Source organism: Eschrichtius robustus, chromosome 2, assembly GCF_028021215.1.
Source record: "Eschrichtius robustus isolate mEscRob2 chromosome 2, mEscRob2.pri, whole genome shotgun sequence".
Classification (NCBI taxonomy): Eukaryota; Metazoa; Chordata; class Mammalia; order Artiodactyla; family Eschrichtiidae; genus Eschrichtius; species Eschrichtius robustus.
This window is the reverse complement of record NC_090825.1, coordinates 161,016,036-161,037,857: the sequence shown is the minus strand read 5'-3', so window position 1 is coordinate 161,037,857 and position 21,822 is coordinate 161,016,036. Positions and strand designations below refer to the sequence as shown.

Here is a 21,822-nt window from a genome sequence, read left to right as displayed (position 1 = left end):
GTCCTGCTTTCCTGCCTCACCTGTCCCACAGTTTCCTTACCCGCTCTTTTAGGGCTTATTCTGAAAACTGCTGCAGAAAAATCACTAAGTAGAAGTAAAGCATGAAATGAAAATGAAAAAGAGGAAATAGTGTCACAAAAAAAACTACAGCCATGTGGGCTGTGCCCAAGCCAGGTTGGATGCACCACAACAAAAGGAGAAAGCCCAAGAATAACTTCCACGAAAACAAGTCCTCCCAGGTGATGAGAACGTGGGTGCTTCTTATGATTTGCACTTTCCCGAGCTTTTTTAAAATGAAAGAAAAGAAAGGAGGGCGGTAAGAAGGAAGTCCCGTCGCGAACACGAAAAACTAGTAGCAAGGGCGCAAAAGCGCCCGCCCGCGCCGAGTCCGCTGCCTGCTGGGGCCACGTGACAAGACCAAGATGGCCGACGGGGACGACCGCTGCCGGGCGGGGCAGGAGCCGGGGCCGGAGCCGGGAGAAGAGTTTGAGATCGTGGACCGGAGCCAGCTGCCGGGCCCAGGCGAACTGCGGAGAGCGGCGAAGCCGCGTGCGGCGGCGGAAGGCTGGTCGGCGCCCATCCTGACCCTGGCGCGGAAGGCCACTGGCAACCTGTCGGCGAGCTGCGGGAGCGCGCTGCGCGCAGCCGCTGGGCTGGGCGGTGGGGACGGCGGCGCGGACGGCGCGGCGCGCGCAGGTAGGCTCCGGCCGGGCGCGACCCACGATGTTTCCGTGGGACGGGTGGCCGTTTTACGGTGGGAGCCAGGCTGGCAAGGGTGCTTAACCGACTGAGCCTGTTAGACAGGTTGTTAAAAAAACAGCCTGTTAACTCGCGTAACTACTCGTCTGTTTTCTTTATACCGTGTGTCCATGCCAAGATAAATACGTGGGCGTGGGTGGCCTGAGATTGGGGCGACTTCACTTCTAGTTGTGTTCCCCAGGCAGCATTCTTATTCTCACTGGTGAACTTTATACTTTAAAATGTACGAGTTTAAGCTTAGGTAGTCCTTATTAATTTTTAAAGGACTTACTTAAGAAATGAAACCGTACTGTTCTCTGCTTTAAATCTCAAAATGCCATCCTGGCTCACACCTCCAGTTGTTGACGGCGCATCTCGACTCACCGGGGAGTCAAAGCACCAATGCGGAATTAAGGGGGTGAGGGTTCCAGGTGAGCTCTACAACCAACTAGCTGTGTCATGCAGAAAAGTCACCACATTTCCCAGCCTGTTAAATAGGAACTTTGTGGTTCACCCAATGATCTCTTATAGTCCTTTTAAGCCTTTGTCATCTATAACAGAGTTTCAGCAAATGAGTGAGAATGGAAACGTTAAATGATTATGATATTTAGAGTGTGACTTAGCCCTGTAAAGCCAAATATTTAGAGCTGTGCCAACCAATACAGTAGCCACTACCCACATGTGATGTTTAAATGTTAAAAATTCAGTTCCTCAGTCACAACAGCCACATTTGAAGTGCTCAGTAGTCTACACGTGGCTAGTGGCTACTGTATTGGATTGTGCAGTGAGAACATTTTCATCACACAAAGTGCTGTGGGGCAGAGTTCACTAAAGACTGTGGAGTGCTCTCTAAGAAGCATTACATTATAGTGTGCCTTTGAGGTTCCTTTTTTTTTTTTTAACAAGTACTCTTTTTTAATATTTATTTAATTTATTTTTTTGGCTGCGTCAGGTCTTAGTTGCAGCACTTGAGATCTTCATTGAGGCGCACACGATTCTCTCTAGTTGTGGCGCGCAGACTCCAGGGCGCCTGGGCTTAGTGGTTTGCAGCATGGGGGCTCTCTCATTGAGGCATACGGGCTTAGTTGCCCCGCAGCATGTGGAATCTTAGTTCCCCAGCCAGGGATCCAACCAGCGTCCCCTGCGTTGGAAGGCGGATTCTTTACCGCTGGACCACCAGGGAAGTCCCTGCCTTTGAGGTTTCTTGATTCCATCCTGTCCAATGTATATTTGATGTAGAAGTCAGCACTGGCACCAGGATAGTGAATTGTGAGAGTTTCATTGGTTAAGAAAGATTAATGAGTAAAGTTTAAAATCTGACTTGAGATAGAAAACAATATTTCTTTGGCGATGGAAACTAGGACTAGAAGGTAATGAAGGAGCCTGTTTAACTCAGGAATCTAGTTCCCACTAGCTCGCTACCTTTACACACATCAATGGGTGTTTGACTGTATGCCCACCATTGGTGGTCAGTCCTGAGAGTCAAGGCATGGGGTCTTCTGGAGGCTTCTTAGTAAGCAAATAATACATGTTAGCTGTTTGGTGATAAATAAAATGTGCCAGTGCCTAGAACTGTGCCTAGCACAGAATAATAAATATTTGTTGAACAAATGCATATTTGAAAAATACTTGTTTTCTATTTATGGTAATGCTATAAATAATACCCAGCACTTATATTGTGCTTCCTAGGTGCCAGATATTAGTCTTAGGTCTGTACATACATTAGTTCATTTAATCTTCACAATAATCCTAGGTGATCGCTGAACTGGCTTCATGATGTGCAATCAATGCAGGCTTTAATCAGTGTGATTGTGCAGGGCCAGGTACTCAGAAGTGCCCCATGATAGAAATTCTTACTAATTTTATCTTTGAATTTGTATTAAGTGAAGTCTGATGGGACAAAGGCGCATGTGTGGGGGCCTTGGAGCCGGGCTTTTGTGTGGTCCCATCTTCCACTGTCTTCCTGGGACAGGTTCTCTGCCTCTCTGGTCCACTTGAACTGCCCTGGGGCTTCTCCCTACCCCTCCCTGACCACACTGCATGACCAGTGCTGCCCCAGGGAGGGTTGGGGTTATGCTGTCTGACTCTCAGGGCGGGGCCAGGTATGCACTGGCCTGCCCCAGGCTGGCAGCGGCACAGCACATTAGGCAGGCACTGGGCAGCAGCCTCTCACCCACCCAACCAGATAGGGACTGCATCCCTGCAGGAAATTGCTGTCACTTACGGCCATGGGAGGGAGAGGTTGACTTCATGCCTCCGCCCACGTAGCCTGCCCCACGTGGTAGGTACCGTTATTATCCCCTATTTATAAAGAGGGAAACTGCATTAAAGAGAAGTAATTTGACAAAGTTACTTAGAAATGGCAGAGCCAGGACTTGAACCAAGACAGGCTGCCTCTCAAGCCTGTGCTCTTAGTCACATCACCTCAATGCCTTGATGCCTTTAAATAATTTTATAAGTAAAATGCTGTAATATATACATATGGATTTTTAATTAGTCAATTTAAAGAAAATATTAAGTAAATAACTGCCACTCAAATCTGGCGAAAATTGTGAACATGGCTTACTGAGGGCAGAAGTGTGGGGAACAGCTGGGATGAGCTGTGTGGCTGGTCTCCGAGAGTAACCCAGATTTGAAGCCATCAGGTAGGACAGGAGTGGGGATGGGGAAAAGGAACTGAGCCCTGGGTAGCATGCTCTGCAGAGGCCTCAGAAAAGCAGGTCAGGAGAAGATGGCGGCCACCACTCCAGTCAGGGCTGGCTCATTTCATCTCTTTTCCATTGATCTGCGTATCTGCTTACAAAAGCAGTGAGAACAGAGGTTATTCAGAGGGAGTGGTGAAGGAGCGGAGACTGAATGTGAGCAGCACTATTGCCAGATAAAATTTTTTTTTGGTGATACAAGTTTAAGGAAAATGCTGTGGAATGTCGTGGAATGTGGAACGCTTTGAATACTTGTTTTAAAATGTTATCCCACGTGGGGTCTGGTAGCACAACTTGCCACAATGATTGCATTCTCTGTAGTTATCTTGTTTGGCTTTTTGGTATTTTTTCTAAAGGTAATACACATGGTAAAACAAAAACAAAAAGCAAACTGTACTAAAGGACACTCAGTGTAGAATAAGTCCTCCTTCCCAGAAACTGTCCCCAATCCTATTGTATTTCAGAGTGTCTGTGCATGTAACATGTGCTTTCATCTCTATACACACAGTTTTCACACAAACCACAGTATACACACACAGGGTTCTACATCGTGCTTTTTAAAGTAATGCCCCCTCCTAAAGCAGTGGTCCCCAACCTTTTTGGCACCAGGGACCGGTTTCATGGAAGACAATTTTTCCACAGACTTGGTCAGGGGGCAAGGTGGGGGGAATGGTTTCGGGATGATTCAAGCACATTACATTTATTGGGCACTTTATTTCTATTATTATTACGTTGTAATATACAATGAAATAATTATACAACTCACCATAATGCAGAATCAGTAGGAGCCCTGAGCTTGTCTTCACTTGCCACTCACTGATAGGGTTTTGATATGAGTCTGCAAGCAATTGATTATGGTCTCTGTGCAGTCAAACCTCTCTGCTAATGATAATCTGTATTTGCAGCCACTCCCCAGCACTAGCATCACTGCCTCAGATCATCAGGCATTAGATTCTCATAAGGAGCATGCAACCTAGATCCCACGCATACACAGTTCACAGCAGGGTTCGTGCTCCTATGAGAATCCAATGCCACCGCTGATCTGACGGGAGGCAGGGCTCAGGTGGTAATGCGAGCGATGGGGAGCAGCTGTAAATACAGATGAAACTTCGCTCACTCACCCGCCACTCACCTCCTGCTGTGTGGCCCACTTCCTAACAGGCCACGGACCAGTACTGGTCCGTGGCCTGGGGGATAGGGACCCCTGTCCTAAAGGATGAATAACAAAACTCACTGAAGAAGTCATTCTTTAATATTTGGCATTAGGTAGGTGATATGTATTATGCCTTTCTCTGTTGTCTTCCATGGCAAATTTTTTTTCCATGTGTCAGAGCACCTCTGCACAAGTGATATTGCTTCTTCCAAAATGAAGTACAATGACTGTTTCATTTCACATTGCTGAACTCCTTAAGCTAGCCATTGAGATAAGTGAAAATTCCGGAAAATTAGGAAAGTGTAAAATGGTTTTCTTCATTGTCAGTACAGGGTAACACCATACTGTATGATAAGATCTTTCAAGACACCAAAGGGCTAATCAAAACTAAAACTCAAATTTATAAAGAATCTAGTTAATTCTCTATAATTCAGAACCCGATCAAAAAAAAAAAAAATATCTGTAGAATCCACTCCCTGAAGTGAATACTTATTCTCTACACCAAAGGTATAGAGCAGCCCTTTGAGATGTTTGTGGCTGGTAGTTGCATTTTTTTCTATCCTGCATAGTTTATACTTAAATGCTTTGGTAAGCGTTTAAAATTTTTTTAGCCAATTACCAGGTTTTCCATAAAAATCCAGATCACCAGCTTCTCCTGAAAACTCCCATCTGGCACATATGATCAGTCAGCATTCCTCCAGCAAGAAGGTGGCTGCACGTTCTCTCCAGCTTGTCCTCTCACTGCGTCACTCTTTTATGTTACAGGCCCAGCCCCTCTACAACAGTCAAGGTCGAGATCCTTCATCAGACCATTTACTTAGCAATTCAATAAGTATAGAATTTTGTGACATTCTGTGTGTTGTGTTGAACTATTATTAACAAAGCTTAGAGATGTGAATAGCTTAGCCAAGGTCACAAAGCTAATAAAATTGAGAGATGAAACAGCTTATTAAAGATCCTTCCAGCTCCAATTTTCCATGACCCTAAATTGAGCTCAAATGGGAATAGGTGACTAACCCAACCAGGGGATGGACACTGCTGTGTTCCCAGGAACGATGGTAGGAGCCACTGCCTTAAGCACTAGTCTTCACATTTTTTGTTCACATGACCCCCTAAAAAAAAATCTTCAGCTTTTAAAGTTGATACATAAAATTCTTCATCGTAATTTTAAAGTTTAGAATACATTTTCTGGTTTATTATAAAATTGACTTTTTAAAATAAAACCATGATATCATTCTTTTAAGCGTATCAAGTGGTATATAATTACCTTAATGATTTGATAACACTACCATCCATCTTAAAAATAAATAACAAGTTAATTAATATTTGAAATTTTTACATTTTTCCCTTTTATTCCTTGGACTTGAATTTCCAATCCACTTATGTATGTTTTAAATTTTTTTTATTGGTCATTCTATCATACATCTCAGAAAAAATATGTAAATTAATTAAAATGTAATAAACTTTTCTTGTGACTAAAGCTGAGTGTATAAAATATTTTTTCTTGGGCTTCCCTGGTGGCGCAGTGGTTAAGACTCCGCCTGCCAAGGCAGGGGACACGGGTTCGCGCCCTGGTCCGGGAAGATCCCACATGCTACGGAGCAGCTAAGCCCGTGTGCCACAACTACTGAGCCTGCGCTCTAGAGCCCATGAGCCACAACTACTGAAGCCCGCGTGCCTAGAGCCCATGCTCTGCAACAAGAGAAGCCACCGCAATGAGAAGCCCACGCACCGCAACGAAGAGTAGCCCCCTCTCGCCACAACTAGAGAAAGCCTGTGCTCAGCAACAAGGACCCAATGCAGCCAAAAATAAATAAATAAAATAAATAAATTTAAAAAAAATTTTTTTTTCTTCTGGAACGAATTACCATTAGAATTATTAGTAATGCTAAGTTGATTAAAGGAATATAAATATAATTTTATAAGTAATTATACATAGATTTTTCTTAGAATTACTTCTCTTCATGAGCTGGTGTTGGTTTTTTAATTAGCATGTACTTGTAGATGAATATATATATTTACTGATAAAATGTGATAGGACTCAATCAATTTTATTCCTGTTTTTTGATTTTTTATAGATGTGATCCTTGAGAAATCTGGCTCATATAAATAAGAAATAGAAATGGACGGGGTTTTTTTTCCCATTGGTAAATTCTACCAAACTTTTTTTTAAGTTTTATTGAAGTATAGTTGATTTACAATGTTGTGTTAATTTCTGCTGTACAGCAAAGTGACTCAGGTATGAAATGGACAGTTTTGTTATAGTAATGTTGTTCAAGTCTTTGAACTCCTTCTAAGTTATATGCCCCAAATCACATTGATCTAATGTCAAAAAAAATTTTTGTTCATTTTTGTTCAAATATTCATTTTGTTCAAATGAAAATCACCTTACTTGCAAAAGGATGCAACCTAGTCACATTAAAGAAATTTCTCTACCTCTGGGAAGTTCCCCAAAAAAGGCTTTATCAAGACTTATCAGATGATAATTATGCCTTATAATTCTTTCACTTTAACTCAGAACACTCAAAATGGTTGGGGATATCTAGACATTGCTTATTTCATTACACCTTGCCAATACAATATTTTTTGACAAAAAGAGTTAGTTTAGGGAATTCCCTGGCTGTCCAGTGGTTGGGACTGCACACTTCCACTGCAGGGGACACAGGTTTGATCCCTAGTCAGGGAACTAAGTCCCATATGGCCAAAATTAATTAATTAATTAATTTTTAAAAAGTTAGTTTACATGTACTTGAAATCCATTTTCATCAAAAACTTGTAGCTGCAGTTTGGCTCATTTAGTTTATTGAATGTGTCCATCAAGTTAATGGCATATCCAAGGGATGAATATTGAGACTGACTGAAAACAATTAAATATATTCATATTTGTGGGGGAAATTTTTTTTTAACTCTAAATTCAGGATACCCAGCAGAGGGCTGGAGACCAACCCTCTCTCCCAAGACCAAGTTTAACTAAGTTCAACAAAACAATGAGAGACTGGAAGCTCTTCATGTTTTGGGTGACTTGATTAATCATCAAAGGAGGTTTCACCTCCATTTGGTGTGTGAGCCTTTCTGCACCCCAGGTCAGTGCATCAAGAGGAAGATATGGGGGCTTCCCTGGTGGCGCAGTGGTTAAGAATCCGCCTGCCAATGCAGGGGACACGGGTTCGCGCCCTGGTCCGGGAAGATCCCACATGCTACGGAGCAGCTAAGCCCGTGTGCCACAACTACTGAGCCTGCGCTCTAGAGCCCATGAGCCACAACTACTGAAGCCCGCGTGCCTAGAGCCCATGCTCTGCAACAAGAGAAGCCACTGCAATGAGAAGCCTGCACACCGCAACAAAGAGTAGCCCCCACTCTCAGCAACTAGGGAAAACCCGCGTGCAGCAGCGAAGACACAATGCAGCCAAAAATTAAATAAATGAATAAATAAGTTTATTTTTTTTTTAAAGAGGAGGATATGGGACAAGGAGTGAATTGCAGTTCTTCTGTAGAGTGGAAGAAGAAAGAGTGCCTGTGAAACTTGAGGATCTAGAAATCGACTTCCTTAAAATATCTGGGCCTGCCTAGCCCTCCGTAGGACTTGCTGCGTACGTATTCCCATTCGAACAACACTAGACTTCATTTTTAGACCGGGGATTGGTATCTTCTCTAAGAATAAATCTTTACAAATTGCTTCTGTGGTTATTGGTCTATTCAGGATTTCTCCCTCTTCTTGATGGGGTTTTACATTTTCTGTTCCCTTTGCCTATCATCTATTTCATTAAACTTTTCAAATTTATAAATGTAATACATAGGATTCTCTCAAAATTTAAAAATAATTATACCACTCCCACCCAAATGCTTTACTTAAAGTCCATTTTTCTTTTTCCACACCAAGATGAAAGGTTTAGACCGATTTTTCTTTCCCAGCAGCTGTCCTCTTGGGTTTTGATGAGAATTTAGAATTTTCAGTCCCAGGCTGTCTCTAGTCTCAACCATATTTACTTAATACCTGTATTATAAATTCACAGTCATAGTATCATTCTTTTCGATTTAGCTACACATACATATGCTCTTTTAACTATTTATATGTCCATATTATTTACTGCCCATGAAATAAAGCAGGTAGACAAAGGACTAATATCCAGAATATACGGACCAATAAAACAAAGGCAAACAAATCAAGAAAGTTAAAAGATTTAACAGGCAATTCATAGAAGGAATACTAGGAGACAAACATGAAAAGCTGCTTAACATCTGTAATGAACAACTGCAAACTAAAACAATAAGATCCCCACCCCACCCCACCCCACCCCAATCCATTTAAAAGACCGAACGATGGCGCAGGTGCGGAGAGAGGGGCGCGCTGGCCCGGGGTATTTTTCCTGCCGGGAGTAGGTTATAGTTTGGGGTCTATATTTTTAATTTCTCGAGTGACAGTTTCCTGGGCTTGAGATGACACTTGGTAAGAATTTGTCATGGATAGCTGATATTGACTACAAACTTTTACTCTCAAAGTGACAAGGTTAATGGAGTTGAAAAGCAGCTGAGTTCATTTTATTCTAACGGTTTTATTTACAAAAGAAGTGTAAAACTCGTAATTGTCCACTAATTGTGGACGAAAGATGGGTAACAACGAAAATTTGAGCCCATTACTGAGGAACTGATGCTTCCCCGAGGGCTCCGGCTGACACTCTCAGGCAAAACAACCGGCTCAGAAAGCCCTGTGGCCGGTGGGCGGACCAACCCAACCAAGCCCGGAAGCCGCTACCTCCGTCCTGGTTGAAAAGTCAAAATGGCGCCGGTGCGCTCCATGGGCGTGGCCTCGAGCTGGACTCCTCCAATAGGAACGAGAGGGGGTGGAGCACTTTCCCAGCAAGCCTTCTAGCTTGGGGCAGGGCTTCCTGGAGTTTGCGCCCTTCCATTAGTCAAAAATGGAAAGGGGGCGTGGGAGAAGCCGTTCGCGGTGAGTCTTGGTAGGGTCGTCGCCGTAGCAACGCGCTGAGCTACCAGGGAGAGGTCTCTGGAGTCTGACCCTCGGCCCCCGCCGCCCACATGCGGCTGTGACCTCCCGGGGTCAGGGCCCGGTTGGCTGCGATCTCCACTTAACCCGCACGTCCGCGCTCCGAGCAGACCGCCTGGCCGGTCTTCCCTCCATTGTTCCGCGTCCAGCCTCCTCACCCCGGGCTACACTCAGTCCACTAACGAAGCTGTCCCCGCTTCTGTCCTCCAGCTTCCAAGTGCCAGATGATGGAGGAGCGTGTCAACCTGATGCACATGATGAAACTCAGCATCAAGGTCTTGCTCCAGTCTGCCCTGAGCCTGGGCCGCAGCCTGGATGCAGACCATGCCCCCTTGCAGCAGTTCTTTGTAGTGATGGAGCACTGCCTCAAACATGGGCTGAAAGGTGAGCCTGAGGGCGGGGTCGGGGGCTTGAAAAATTCGGGCTAGCTGTTTCCCAGCATCATCAATGCCAAACGTTGTTCTGGGTGCTGGTGTTGTTCTTGTGCACACAAGACAAACAGTGCACAAGACAAACAAGGTCCCTGCCCACAAGACGCGACATTCTAGAGCAGCGCTGTCCAATAGAAATGCCATGCAAGCCACATGTGTAATTTCTAATGTTCTAGTAGACACGTTTAAAAAAACCGAAAAGAAACAGATGAAATTACTTTTAGTAATTTATCCCAGTATAGCCAAAATATTATCATTTTGACACATACAATCAGTGTAAACCTTACTGATGAGATATTTTGCATTCTTTTTTACACTGAGGCTTAAAGATCCACTGTGTGTTTTACACTTACAGCACATCTCAATTGCACTGGCTACATTTCAGTAGCACTTGTGGCTAGTGACTACCTTGGACAGCACAGTTCTAGAAGAGGAGACAGACAACAAACTCAGAAGCAAACATAATTACAAAATGCTACAAATTCAGGGACGCAAAATAGGTTAAATGATAGAGAATCAAGGGAAAAACCTTTCAACTAGGGTGAGAGGTAAAGGTCTTTCTGGGGAGGTGAAATGTGAGCTGAGACCTAAAAGAGAAGAAGGAGTCAACCTTGCAAATGTTTGGGGCAAGAGCCTTCCTAGAAAGACAGAACAAAACAGGTGCAAAGTCCTGAGTGGGACCAACCCTGGTTTCAGGAAGACACCAGGTAACTGAGGCATGCTGAGAAGGAGGAGGTGAGGTCAGGGCAGTTGGGATGGGCTGGATCATGTAGGCCTTTATAGGTCAGGTGAGGAGCTGGATTTTATTCTAAGAGTATTTAGAGGATTTTCAGCAAGGGAAAAACAAGATCTAACTTACATTTTTAAAAGAAGTTCCAGCTATGTGGAGGACAGATTAGAAAGGTGGGGAGGTGATGGTATTAGGAGCAGGGAAACCCATTAGGAGATTATTGCAGCAGTTCAGATGAGAGATGGTGGTGGTGATTTGAAATCAAGAATTGACTTTGGCATCATGGTGGTGATGATTTGAAATCAAGAATTGACTTTGGCATAGGAGGGAGAAAGGGCAAGTATTTCACAGGTGATCATTTGAGCACTTGTTTTATTTCATGGTCAATAAATACTTGAAAGAAAGAGCCTAGTGGGTATATCAGAGAAACCCTTTCATTAGAGGAAGGGAGAGCTCATTTGGTACCTGGCCTGTCCCAGTCCCCAAGACTGAATCAGAATGAGTAAGCAGTGCAGCTCCACAGCATTCATTCGGCTTTTGGGAGAGAGACTGTGGGACCCTGAAGACATTTTGCAACCTGTTCTTATGAATAACACTTCTGTTTTCCCTTTTAGTTAAGAAGAGTTTTATTGGCCAAAATAAATCTTTCTTTGGTCCTTTGGAGCTGGTGGAGAAACTTTGTCCAGAAGCGTCAGATATAGCCACTAGTGTCAGAAATCTGCCAGAATTAAAGTGAGTGAGAAGTAGTTACATCGATTTGATGTTTTAAGAAAACTTCCTTGTATTTACCAATTTCTCTATTTCTTGCTGATAAAGCGTTTTCTAATTTAGAACAAATTGTAGCAAAAGCTACACTCTACTTAGACTTTAGTCCCAGCTCTGCTGCTCATTCTCCACATAAGCTTGAGAAAATTTGCCCCTCTCTGAGCCTCAGTTTCCTTTTCTTTAAAATGGGGACAATGATTTCTGCTTGTCATACAAGGTCAAATAGTGAAAAGGTGTTGTCACCCAAAGAGCAGTTACAGGAGGAAAAGGAGTTGTTACACTCCTGGAATTGCTGCTTCAGATGCATGTGGGTGCTCTGTGACCACCTAGAGGGGTGGGATAGGGAGGGTGGGAGGGAGACGCAAGAGGGAGGAGATATGGGGATATATGTATATGTAGAGCTGATTCACTTTGTTATAAAGCAGAGACTAACACACCATTATAAAGCAATTATACTCCAATAAAGATGTTAAAAAAAAAAAAAAAGACTCACAGATGCACCTGGGCAGTTTTCTGAATAATACAGTTTGGAACAGATTTTAGATTCCAGGACAAGAGACATTTGTGGAAAGGCTGGCACTAATGAATCGTTTGCCTTATCTGTGTTTGCCCTTGGGATCCCTACGTATAGGGGTCATATGTTTATCTGCCTAACAGTTTAGGGAACAATTTGGCAATTTTGTGGATTTTGAGATTATCGTTCTCTTAAAGTGCCAGTGTTTTAAAATAGCGTTCTTGTAATTTTACACGCTTTTGTGATGGAGTGCTTGCTGTCTTGTTATATAATTTTGACTTGGATTCTTTCCATTTGCATTTGTTTTATGTAATTTCAGGAAGAATGCTGAACATCTGAGTCCTGGATGATACTAATAAACTAATAATTGCAGAGATTTAAAAAAAAAAAACAAACTGAATGGAACACAAAAAGGCGTATCATGGAATCTGCATTTAGAAAGGGCCCTGGAGATCCTTAGGCCAATGCAAAAGTTCTCCCGGCAGAGTCTTTCACAGGGGACTCAACTGTCCAGCCTCTGTTTGACCTTCTCCTGCAGAGCCAGCTTATTCCATTTTCAGATAATAATAATAGCCACCACCATTAACTAAGGGCCTGCCATGTGCCAGGCATTGTGCTAAGGACATTTCATTATCTCATTTTATCCTCCACAAATCCCTAGGAACTAAGCTGTTGGTGTCCCCATCTACAAGTGCAGAAACTGAGACTCAGAGTAGTTAAGTAACTTCCTCAAGGTCCCTCAGCAAGGGAGTGGTGGAACCAGGAAGAAAACACAGGTCTGATGGCCTCTGAAACCCTCTAAATCCCACTAAACTCCATCGTTGCTGAGCCCTGTGCATTCATAGGACTTAAGCCTTCTGTCTCTGTCCCTGGTTCATCCCTCTGGGCCTATACCACCTAAGGTGAAAACCTTTAGCAGGCGACAACCTTTCATATATTTATTTGGTGACCCCCTCATGAGCCTCCTACGTCTTCTGCCTTGTTTCTTCAGTTCTTTTTTTTTTTTAGATTTATTTATTTATTTATTTTTGGCGGCTTTGGGTCTTCATTGCAGTGTGCAGGCTTCTCACTGCAGTGGCTTCTCTTGTTGCAGAGCACGGGCTCTAGGCACACAGGCTTCAGTAATTGTGGCTCGCGAGTTCTAGAGCGCAGGCTCAGTAGTTGTGGCACACAGGCTTTGTTGCTCCGTGGCATGTGGGATCTTCCCGGACCAGGGATCGAACCTGTGTCCCCTGAATTGGCAGGCGGATTCTTAACCACTGCGCCACCAGGGAAGTCCCTTCACTTGTTCTTTATGTGGTCCTATTGTCCATCCCCTTCCAGTGAGCTCACTCCCTCAAGAGTACAACACTAGACCGTGTCCCTGGGCAGCCTGGTTGGATGAAGCAGGGCTCTCCCTCCTCCTGCACTCAGGCTGTTTCCACTTAGGCACGTAGGCATTTTTTTTTTTTTTTTTTTTTTTTTTTAAGGAAAGAGGAGGAGGGACTTGGTTCCCTTAGACTTTAGGATGCCGTATATGATACTGTAATAGGGAAGAACCTCTTTTTTTTAAATTTTTATTTATTTATTTATTTATGGCTGTGTTGGGTCTTCGTTTCTGTGCGAGGGCTTTCTCTAGTTGTGGCAAGTGGGGGCCACTCTTCATTGCGGTGCGCGGGCCTCTCACTATCGCGGCCTCTCTTGCTGCGGAGCACAGGCTCCAGACGCGCAGGCTCAGTAGTTGTGGCTCACGGGCTTAGTTGCTCCGTGGCATGTGGGATCTTCCCAGACCAGGGCTCGAACCCGTGTGCCCTGCATTGGCAGGTGGATTCTCAACCACTGCGCCACCAGGGAAGCCCACGTAGGCATTTTTGAAGTCTTGTTGTGCTAACAAAGAGCTTATTGTCAGCTAAACTCACTGCTTCTGTTCCCTGTGGATGCTAAACAGGTAAGTAGCTTAAGTACCAGAATCCTCCCTCTGTCTGCCAAAAAGGAGATACACAGTAGCTCCCTCCTCTTGATGCCTCTGGAGGAGCAGCCTTGTTGGGAGCCACGTGAGAAAAGGCTACTGCTTTGCTCTGTAAGGAGCTGCAGTGTTTTTACTATTTCATTAAATAGTAACAAAAGTTCTAAAATTTCTGCAGTATTTTGGAACTTATGACCAGAATCTTTTTTTAGGGTAGAGACTATTTGCTCTAAGGTGGTTTGAAACTTGCAGGACGAACTTTGCATCCTGAGAGACATCCCTCTAGAGTTTAATGTCCTTGTCTAATTGAGATAAAAATATCTTTTACAGTATGGCCTATCACCCAAAATATTTCATTGTTTTCATGTCATGGTTTATTATTAAACATACTGTTACACACTGAATAAGATTACACTTAAGATTGGCACTTAAACCCAGACAACAGACAAAGCTTGTCTCTCTCTTTTTTGAAAATTAAAAACAACCTCTTTGGGGACTTCCCTGGTGGCGCAGTGGTTAAGAATCCACCTGCCAATGCAGGAAACATGGGTTCGATCCCTGGTCTGGGAAGATCCCACATGCCGCGGAGCAATGAAGCCTGTGCGCCACAACTACTGAGCCTGCGCTCTAGAGCCCGTGAGCCACAACTACTGAAGCGCACATGCCTAGAGCCCGGGCTCTGCAACAAGAGAAGCCACCACAATGAGAAGCACGCGCACTGCAACGAAGAGTAACCCCCGTTCACCGCAACTAGAGAAAGCCCGCGCGCAGCAACAAGGACCCAACACAGCCAAAAATAAATAAATCCTAAAAAAACAAAATAACAAAAAAACCACCTTTTTTTCTTATTACATAACTTTTAGTTAAGAAACAAAAAAGGCGCTTCTGTTAGCTTACCACTCAGAAAAAAAAACTACAATTAATATCTTGGTCAGTATCCTTCTAGATCCTTTCAGTGCATAGTCGGACAGACAAATAGATAAGATTCTATTTTTATTCCCCTCCACCTCCCCCAGTCACCTCATTATTGCACTGCTTCTCATGGAAGACAGTTTGGCACTATCCACGAAAACCACCAATACATCTACCCTTTGACCCAGCAATTCCACTTCTAGGAGTTTTATCTCGTAGATCTAACACATGAAAATGACACATGTACAGAAATACCTTTTGCAGCATTATCTGTAACAGCGGAAGATTAGAAACAGCCTAGATAAAAACCAGCTAAATAAATTATAGTGCAGTCCAATACTGAAACACTAAAGCTATGAAAAAATGAACGAAAAATTCCATGTCTGGAAAGAATTTCAAAATGACAGATATTCAGTGAAATAAGCAAGTTGCAGAACGGCATATATAGCATACTAATTCTTTTGTAAAAAGGAGAGAAAAATAGAATTTACATTTATTTTCACATGCATAAAAATGTTTTGGAAGTGAACCTAAACTAAGAGCAGTATATTGTACAGAGGTGGGGAACTGGGGGAAAAAAAATCAAGTATTAAATTGTACGTACTGTTTTGTAGCTTTTTTTCCCATTTAATATTAGATTTTAAACCTTTTGCCATGATAGTCATCCACATCATTTTTGTATAGCTCCTCCCACTTTGCGCTTTGTGGTTGTCTTCAAATTCTCATTATGCAAACAGTGCAGTGGTGACCCTCCCCAAACATACGTCCTTGTGTACCTCCTAAATTATTTCCTTATATTACTAGATGTAGAATTTTGATAACCTGCTGTCATTAAATTGCCTGCTAGAAGAATTGTACCAGTTTGCACTCCAACCAAGTAGCACATGTCAGTGTCCATTTTTCCTATCATGCCAACATCAGATATCTTTTTTTTTTCCTACTTTATTTCCTTTCTTTTTTACTCTGGCTTTACATCATTTATTGAAGGGAGAAGGGGGGAATCCAGTCTTTTGTATTGATTAAGTTGGGTGCCCTCTGACCCTTTGAGGCTGACATTGATTACAGCAGTACCTCTAATACTCTCTTGGGTGTTACAAATGCAGTTACTCTGCTTAGAACAGGATCTTTTTTTCCTTGAAGAATGTTAGGTCTACAATTGGGAGGTCTTTTTTTTTCTTTTAATGTTTAAAACAGATCTTTTCAAAATCACACCTTTGAGATTGGTTGCACAACAACGTGAATGTACCTAACAGTACCTAACAGTTAAAGATGGGTAAGGTGGTAAACTTTATGTTATGTGTATTTTACCACATCAGAAATAAAATTGTACCTTTGAGCTAATGCCCTAGAAATCTTGTGAGACTTCAACCCTTTAACAACTACGTTCTATATTCGTCTTTTGAAAGAAAATTTATCCATTATACAATCTAACCTGGTATTTCCTGGCTACCTGTGAAATTTTATGAATACATGCAAAGTTTTATCTAATTGTATTTGTTCCAGAAATCAGATGTTTGTGGCTTAAATTTTTTTTCCTATTTTTTTTTGGGGGGTGGGGTTGCAGAATACATGCCCATGATACAGACTTCAAACAGTACCCAAAAGAATGCACTGAGCCATTTCCTCAGCCTTCCCAGACAGTGTGCTCCCCCAGCCCCCAGGGCAGCTCTATTACAGCGTTCTCTGCATTCACAAGCATGTGTATGCGTGAACATGTGTTTCTCCTTGGCTAAGTTGGTTTTTTTCCCTTTGTTTTTTGTTGTTATTATTGTTATGCCATAATAGTTTGATTCTCTGTTTGAATTCCAGGACAGCTGTGGGAAGGGGCAGAGCTTGGCTTTATCTTGCACTCATGCAGAAGAAACTGGCAGATTATCTGAAAGTGCTTATAGACAATAAACATCTCTTAAGGTATTTCATCACCTATCTTTGCTTAGCTTTTGCTTCGTAATTGGAACACAGTTCTGTAGATCATTCGGAATTAAAACAAGAATGTATAATGTACAGTTTTTATTCAAATTATTATTAAGTGTAACTATTCTGTGGCTTAGTTTTAAAATAGCAGTATTTTATTTTTTGATAGTTTTAAAATAGCAGTATTTTATTTTTTGAGCACTGATGTCTGGAAGTCTTTATGAATGAAGATGTACATTTTCATTTTGAAAAGTCATTTTGAAGATAGTTCTTCAAAAATACCTAAGATTAGGTACCCTGACAGCATACTACATTAAGTTTCAACAAAATGGTATTTGATTGGATGATAATAGGGGAAAAATGACTTGAACTAGATTCAGTGGGCAATTTTAAAGTATAAAACCCTGCTTTTTGTAAGAGAACATATCTAGATTACCTGTTTTAGGATTCCACATTCAGTTTGTAAACTTTTATATCTCTTGGCATCAGTAAAGATGAACTGTCTATCTCTGAAATTTATGACTGGGTTCATTTTTTATATTTATAACTCTATAAACAAAAGTAACCATTATAAGAGGAATTTTCTCCAGGATATGAGCATTTACAAGGAACAGATCTCTCCAGAGATAATTCTCTTATCTAACTGAAATAAAAATGTCTTTTACAGTATGGCCTGTCATCCAAAATTTTCCATTGTTTTCAAGTCATGGCTTATTATTGAACATATCTTTTCATGATAAATACTGATTTCAAATAGTTCACGTACTTTGTACTCTTCTTTGAGTACCACTATACAGAGTAACACTGAGGTACACATTTTGTTCTAAACAACTAATTCTTAGGATAATAAGTTCTCATGTACTCACACACACGATGGTAAATTAGCTAATCGCTGGTGACCAGAGCAGTAATGGATGGAGCCTCACTGTAATGGCTGAGGTGACTTGGAGGTAAGGAAGTAAAAGCAGCCAGTGTTGTTCCATGGGACACAGGGAAGAGGGAAGAGTTTTATCCTTGGATGGGTGGTGGGGGAGGCTGTGGGATCCCACTTTATGTTGACATGAATGTAAGTGTAGAAGTAGTTCATAGCAACACAAAAGAAGGAGCCAGGGTGGACAGGAGGGGCAGAGTGATGTTCAGGAACACAGGAGCCAAGAGATGAGAAGGACTGGGGTCCAGGGTCCAAACAGAGGAGTTAACCCTAGACCAGAAGTAGGAGGAGTCCATTTTAAGCCACGGGAAGAGAGGAGAGGCCAGAGAAGAGATAGCAGCACTTAAAGTGGGAGAGGAAATAGAAGGAAGAAGGGAATTCACACAAGGGAGCCTCTGGCTCCTGATGAAGTTGGCAGCCAGGCCATGAGCTAAGAGGTGAAAAGGCAGAGTAGGTCCAAGAGAAGGGTGGTGAAGGTGTTGCTGTTGTATCAATCTCTTTCAGTGAGTTCTATGAGCCTGAGGCATTAATGATGGAGGAAGAAGGGATGGTGATTGTTGGTCTGCTGGTGGGACTCAATGTGCTTGATGCCAACCTCTGTTTAAAAGGAGAAGACTTGGATTCTCAGGTAAAATGGGAATTTTGACGCCAGATCGAATGCCTTGTTTGGGCCAGGGATTTTACATAGGATCTGGAGGCATATGCTGAACCTAAGGAAGGGGCAGATGGCAGGGGGCATCTGGCACAGGGCCGTGCAAGGTGCTGTGCTGGACCAGAGCGGGGAGCAGCTGGCAAAGGTCTTGGGGAAGGGTGAAAAATAGCTTGGGCAAAGGCACAGAGGCACACACAGAGAGCATGGCATGTCTCGGGACGGGAAACAGTTCTCCATGGTTAGAACACAGGATGCTCGATGAGTGAAGTGAAGGTGGAGGCTGGCCCAGTTGTTAGGCCATCAGTGCCATGTTAGAGGCTTTAGTTTTTGTCCCTGGAACTTTGGAACTTAAAAACCTTTGGAGGTATTTAAACAGTACACTGAAATGATCAGGCCTGGGATTGAGAAAGATCAAGCTAGCAACCATCCAGTTCCTGAGTTAGAAGCAGCCAAGAATAGGGAAAGCACAAACATTGAGCAGACAAGTCTGGAAGCCCCAGGTTGCATGGGGAGTGGGAAAACAGACTCAGGAGAGATTTGGGAAGTCAGATGGTAAAACGGAGCACAAATGAAAGTAGGCAGTAAGATGCAGAGTGCCCCATGGGGTGGGACAGCCCTCTTGCCATGGGCTTTCCTCTTGCACGGGAGCTGGTGACCAGGGCTGAGGCCTAAACTCGTGGTGGCAGGGACTGTAAATCAGGACACCCTGCCCCACCGTCACCTCCACCTCTTCAGGGCATCTGTAACTGGGCAGTGGCCCAGGCTTCTTCCCACTACATGTTTGGGCATGACTAAAGTTTCCCCAATCCCTCCATGACCAGGTCAGCTTTTTTTTTTGTAACCTCTCCTCTCTTTTTTTTTTTTCCCCAGTAGTTTTCTTGTTTTTACCTGTTAAATATTTCTCAAAAAATACAAAGAAGTTTTTTTGAAAAGAAACAAAATATCACATATAATCCCATTACACAGAAAGAGCTAATTCAGTGTTACATTTCAGGATACATCCTTGCAGCACATGAAGAAAGGTGTATGTGTGTATTTATGTTTCAGAGACAGATGTTTGGAGTTTTCTTTTTTCATTAAACCAAAATATGATTATTCCAAGCACACCATTTTGCAATTTTTTTATTTAATAATATGGTCCACATAGCTCTTGATGTCAAGAGATATAAACGATTTTAAACAACTGCATAGTAATCCATTTTATGAATGTACCATAATTTATTTAACCAATACTTATTAATGTAAGTTGTTTCCATGTTATAACAATGATGTTATAAACATCCTCATACTTCTTTTTACTCATGTCTGTTTATTTTTTTAGGATAAGTTTTGAGGTTGCTGTGTCAGAGTGTACACATTCTGCATGAGTGTTGTGATGATATGTGAGCGTTCTTGGTCTTTTTTAATCTGAGAGAAAAACAACTCTTCATCTCAAATTTATATTTTTGAGAACTAGGAAGATGAAGTATTTTTTTCATGTTTTGTTTGCCGTTGGTGGTTCACCTGTTCATATCCTTTGCCCATTTTTTTAAGTTTTCCACCTTTTTCCACTCCTTTGTTATAGATTAAGGATATTTACCATTTGTCAGAATATTTGTTATAAATTTTTTTTTTCTGCTGTCTTGGGGCTTGTTTTCCCTGTAGACTTTTTTTTTTTTTTTTTTTTTGGCGGTCATATTTAATGTACTTTTCCTTTATACCTTCTAAGGTATTGTGCTTAGAAGGTCCTTCCACGTCTAAAAATTAACCTAATTTTTTAAATCACATGTATATTTTTTACACTTAAATAATCTGCCTGTTATTCGTTTTTGTTTGTTTTTTTAATTTTTATTTATTTATTTGGTTGCACCGGGTCTTATTTATTTATTTATTTTTATATTTATTTTTGGCTGTGTTGGGTCTTCGTTTCTGTGCGAGGGCCTTCTCCAGCTGCGGCAAGCGGGGACCACTCTTCATCGCGGTGCGCGGGCCTCTTCACTATCGCGGCCTCTCTTGTTGCGGAGCACAGGCTCCAGACGCGCAGGCTCAGTAGCTGTGGCTCACGGGCCCGGTTGCTCCGCGGCATGTGGAACCTTCCCAGACCAGGGCTCGAACCCGTGTCCCCTGCACTAGCAGGCAGATTCTCAACCACTGAGCCACTAGGGAAGCCCCTGTTATTCGTTTTGACATAGTGTGAAGTAGAAGTCTAGATTTCTTATATAAGTACAGTAGTAAACCAGTTTTCTCAATATCATGTATCAAATATTATTTTCCTACTAATTTAAATTTCCACCTTTATCATGTGTTGAAATATCCATTATGCTCTGAGGCTTATTTCTGGACTCTCTATTTAGTCTCTGGATCTTTTTATTTCTGCCAGTAATGTAGTCTTTTAATTACCAAAACCACATAGTGTGTTATATGCTCTGGCAGTTCACCTCCTGCCTACTTTGTTGTACTTCTTTTTCAGATATAGTTGAGGCTGTCCATTCTGCCAGATGACCTTGAACATCATTTTGTCAGATTCCAAAATAAAAATTTAATTGGGATTTTTGTTAAGCGATAGATGTGATTGAGCCCCCTGGCCTATTCTTATCTTTAATACCTCTCGTATGTCACCATAAAGTATGAGTATTTGCTATTGCACCCTGAGGGATCCTCTTTCTCATGTTTAGGAAGTACTGTTCTATTCTAACTTACCATATATTTTTATTTAAAAATGAACATTGAATGCTATCAAATACCTTTTTTGGCATCTATTGAGATGTCATATCCATTTTTAACCCATAGTTTTAATTGAATTAATTCTTAGGTTTCCTATTGTGATATCATAAAATAAACCTTACTTGGTCATCGTGCATTATTCTTTTAGTATACTCCTAGATTTAATATGTCTGTGGTTTATTTGGAAATTTTGTATTTCTACTTAAAAGTGACACTGGTCTGAATTTTCCTTTTCTATACTGTCTTTGTCACTTTTCAGTGTCAGGATTGTATGACCTCATAAAATAAACTGGATGATATTCTTTTCTTTCTTGTTTTCCACAACAGTTTATTAGAGCAGGAATTATTTTTCTTTAAAGGTTTGTTAAAACTTGCTGGTATGACAGTTTCAGCTTTATGCAAAAGCTTTATGGTCCTCATGCTTTGACCACTTTAATTTTTGCATAGCTTTGGTCAATTTATTGGTTTCCTAAGTCTTAGAAAAATTTTTAGTCATTTATATTTTTCCAGAAATCATTTGTTTCATTCAGATCTATTAGTTGCATGAGAGTATTTTCTTACAGCTTTTTAAAATCTCACTTTTCTAAATTGTAATATTGTGCACTTGGTAGAGATTTGTCTACTGTGTTGAGCTCGAAGAACCAGGTCTTGCTTTTACACATCACTTCTGCTTTGAGAGGAGAGCTTTATCTGTTTTCTAGTCCATTAATTTCTACTTTGGATATTC

At 41.9% G+C, this 21,822-nt stretch overlaps 1 protein-coding gene across 4 annotated transcripts in view; it reads left to right on the top strand.

The window, feature by feature from the left end:
• Positions 1-318: 318 nt before the first annotated feature.
• Positions 319-21,822, top strand: part of RUFY1 (RUN and FYVE domain containing 1) — a 58,999-nt gene continuing 37,495 nt past the window's right edge. The window contains exons 1-5 of one of the 4 annotated variants that reach the window (XM_068536533.1): positions 319-696; positions 9,809-9,982; positions 11,374-11,491; positions 16,705-16,806; positions 18,245-18,368. In XM_068536533.1, coding sequence (XP_068392634.1) covers positions 423-696; positions 9,809-9,982; positions 11,374-11,491; positions 16,705-16,806; positions 18,245-18,368 — 792 coding nt within the window. In that variant the 5' untranslated portion in view covers positions 319-422. Of the gene's footprint in view, positions 697-9,520; positions 9,542-9,808; positions 9,983-11,373; positions 11,492-16,704; positions 16,807-18,244; positions 18,369-21,822 lie in introns of those variants that run through there. The other 3 variants (XM_068536535.1, XM_068536534.1, XM_068536536.1) reach the window with 3 other exon arrangements.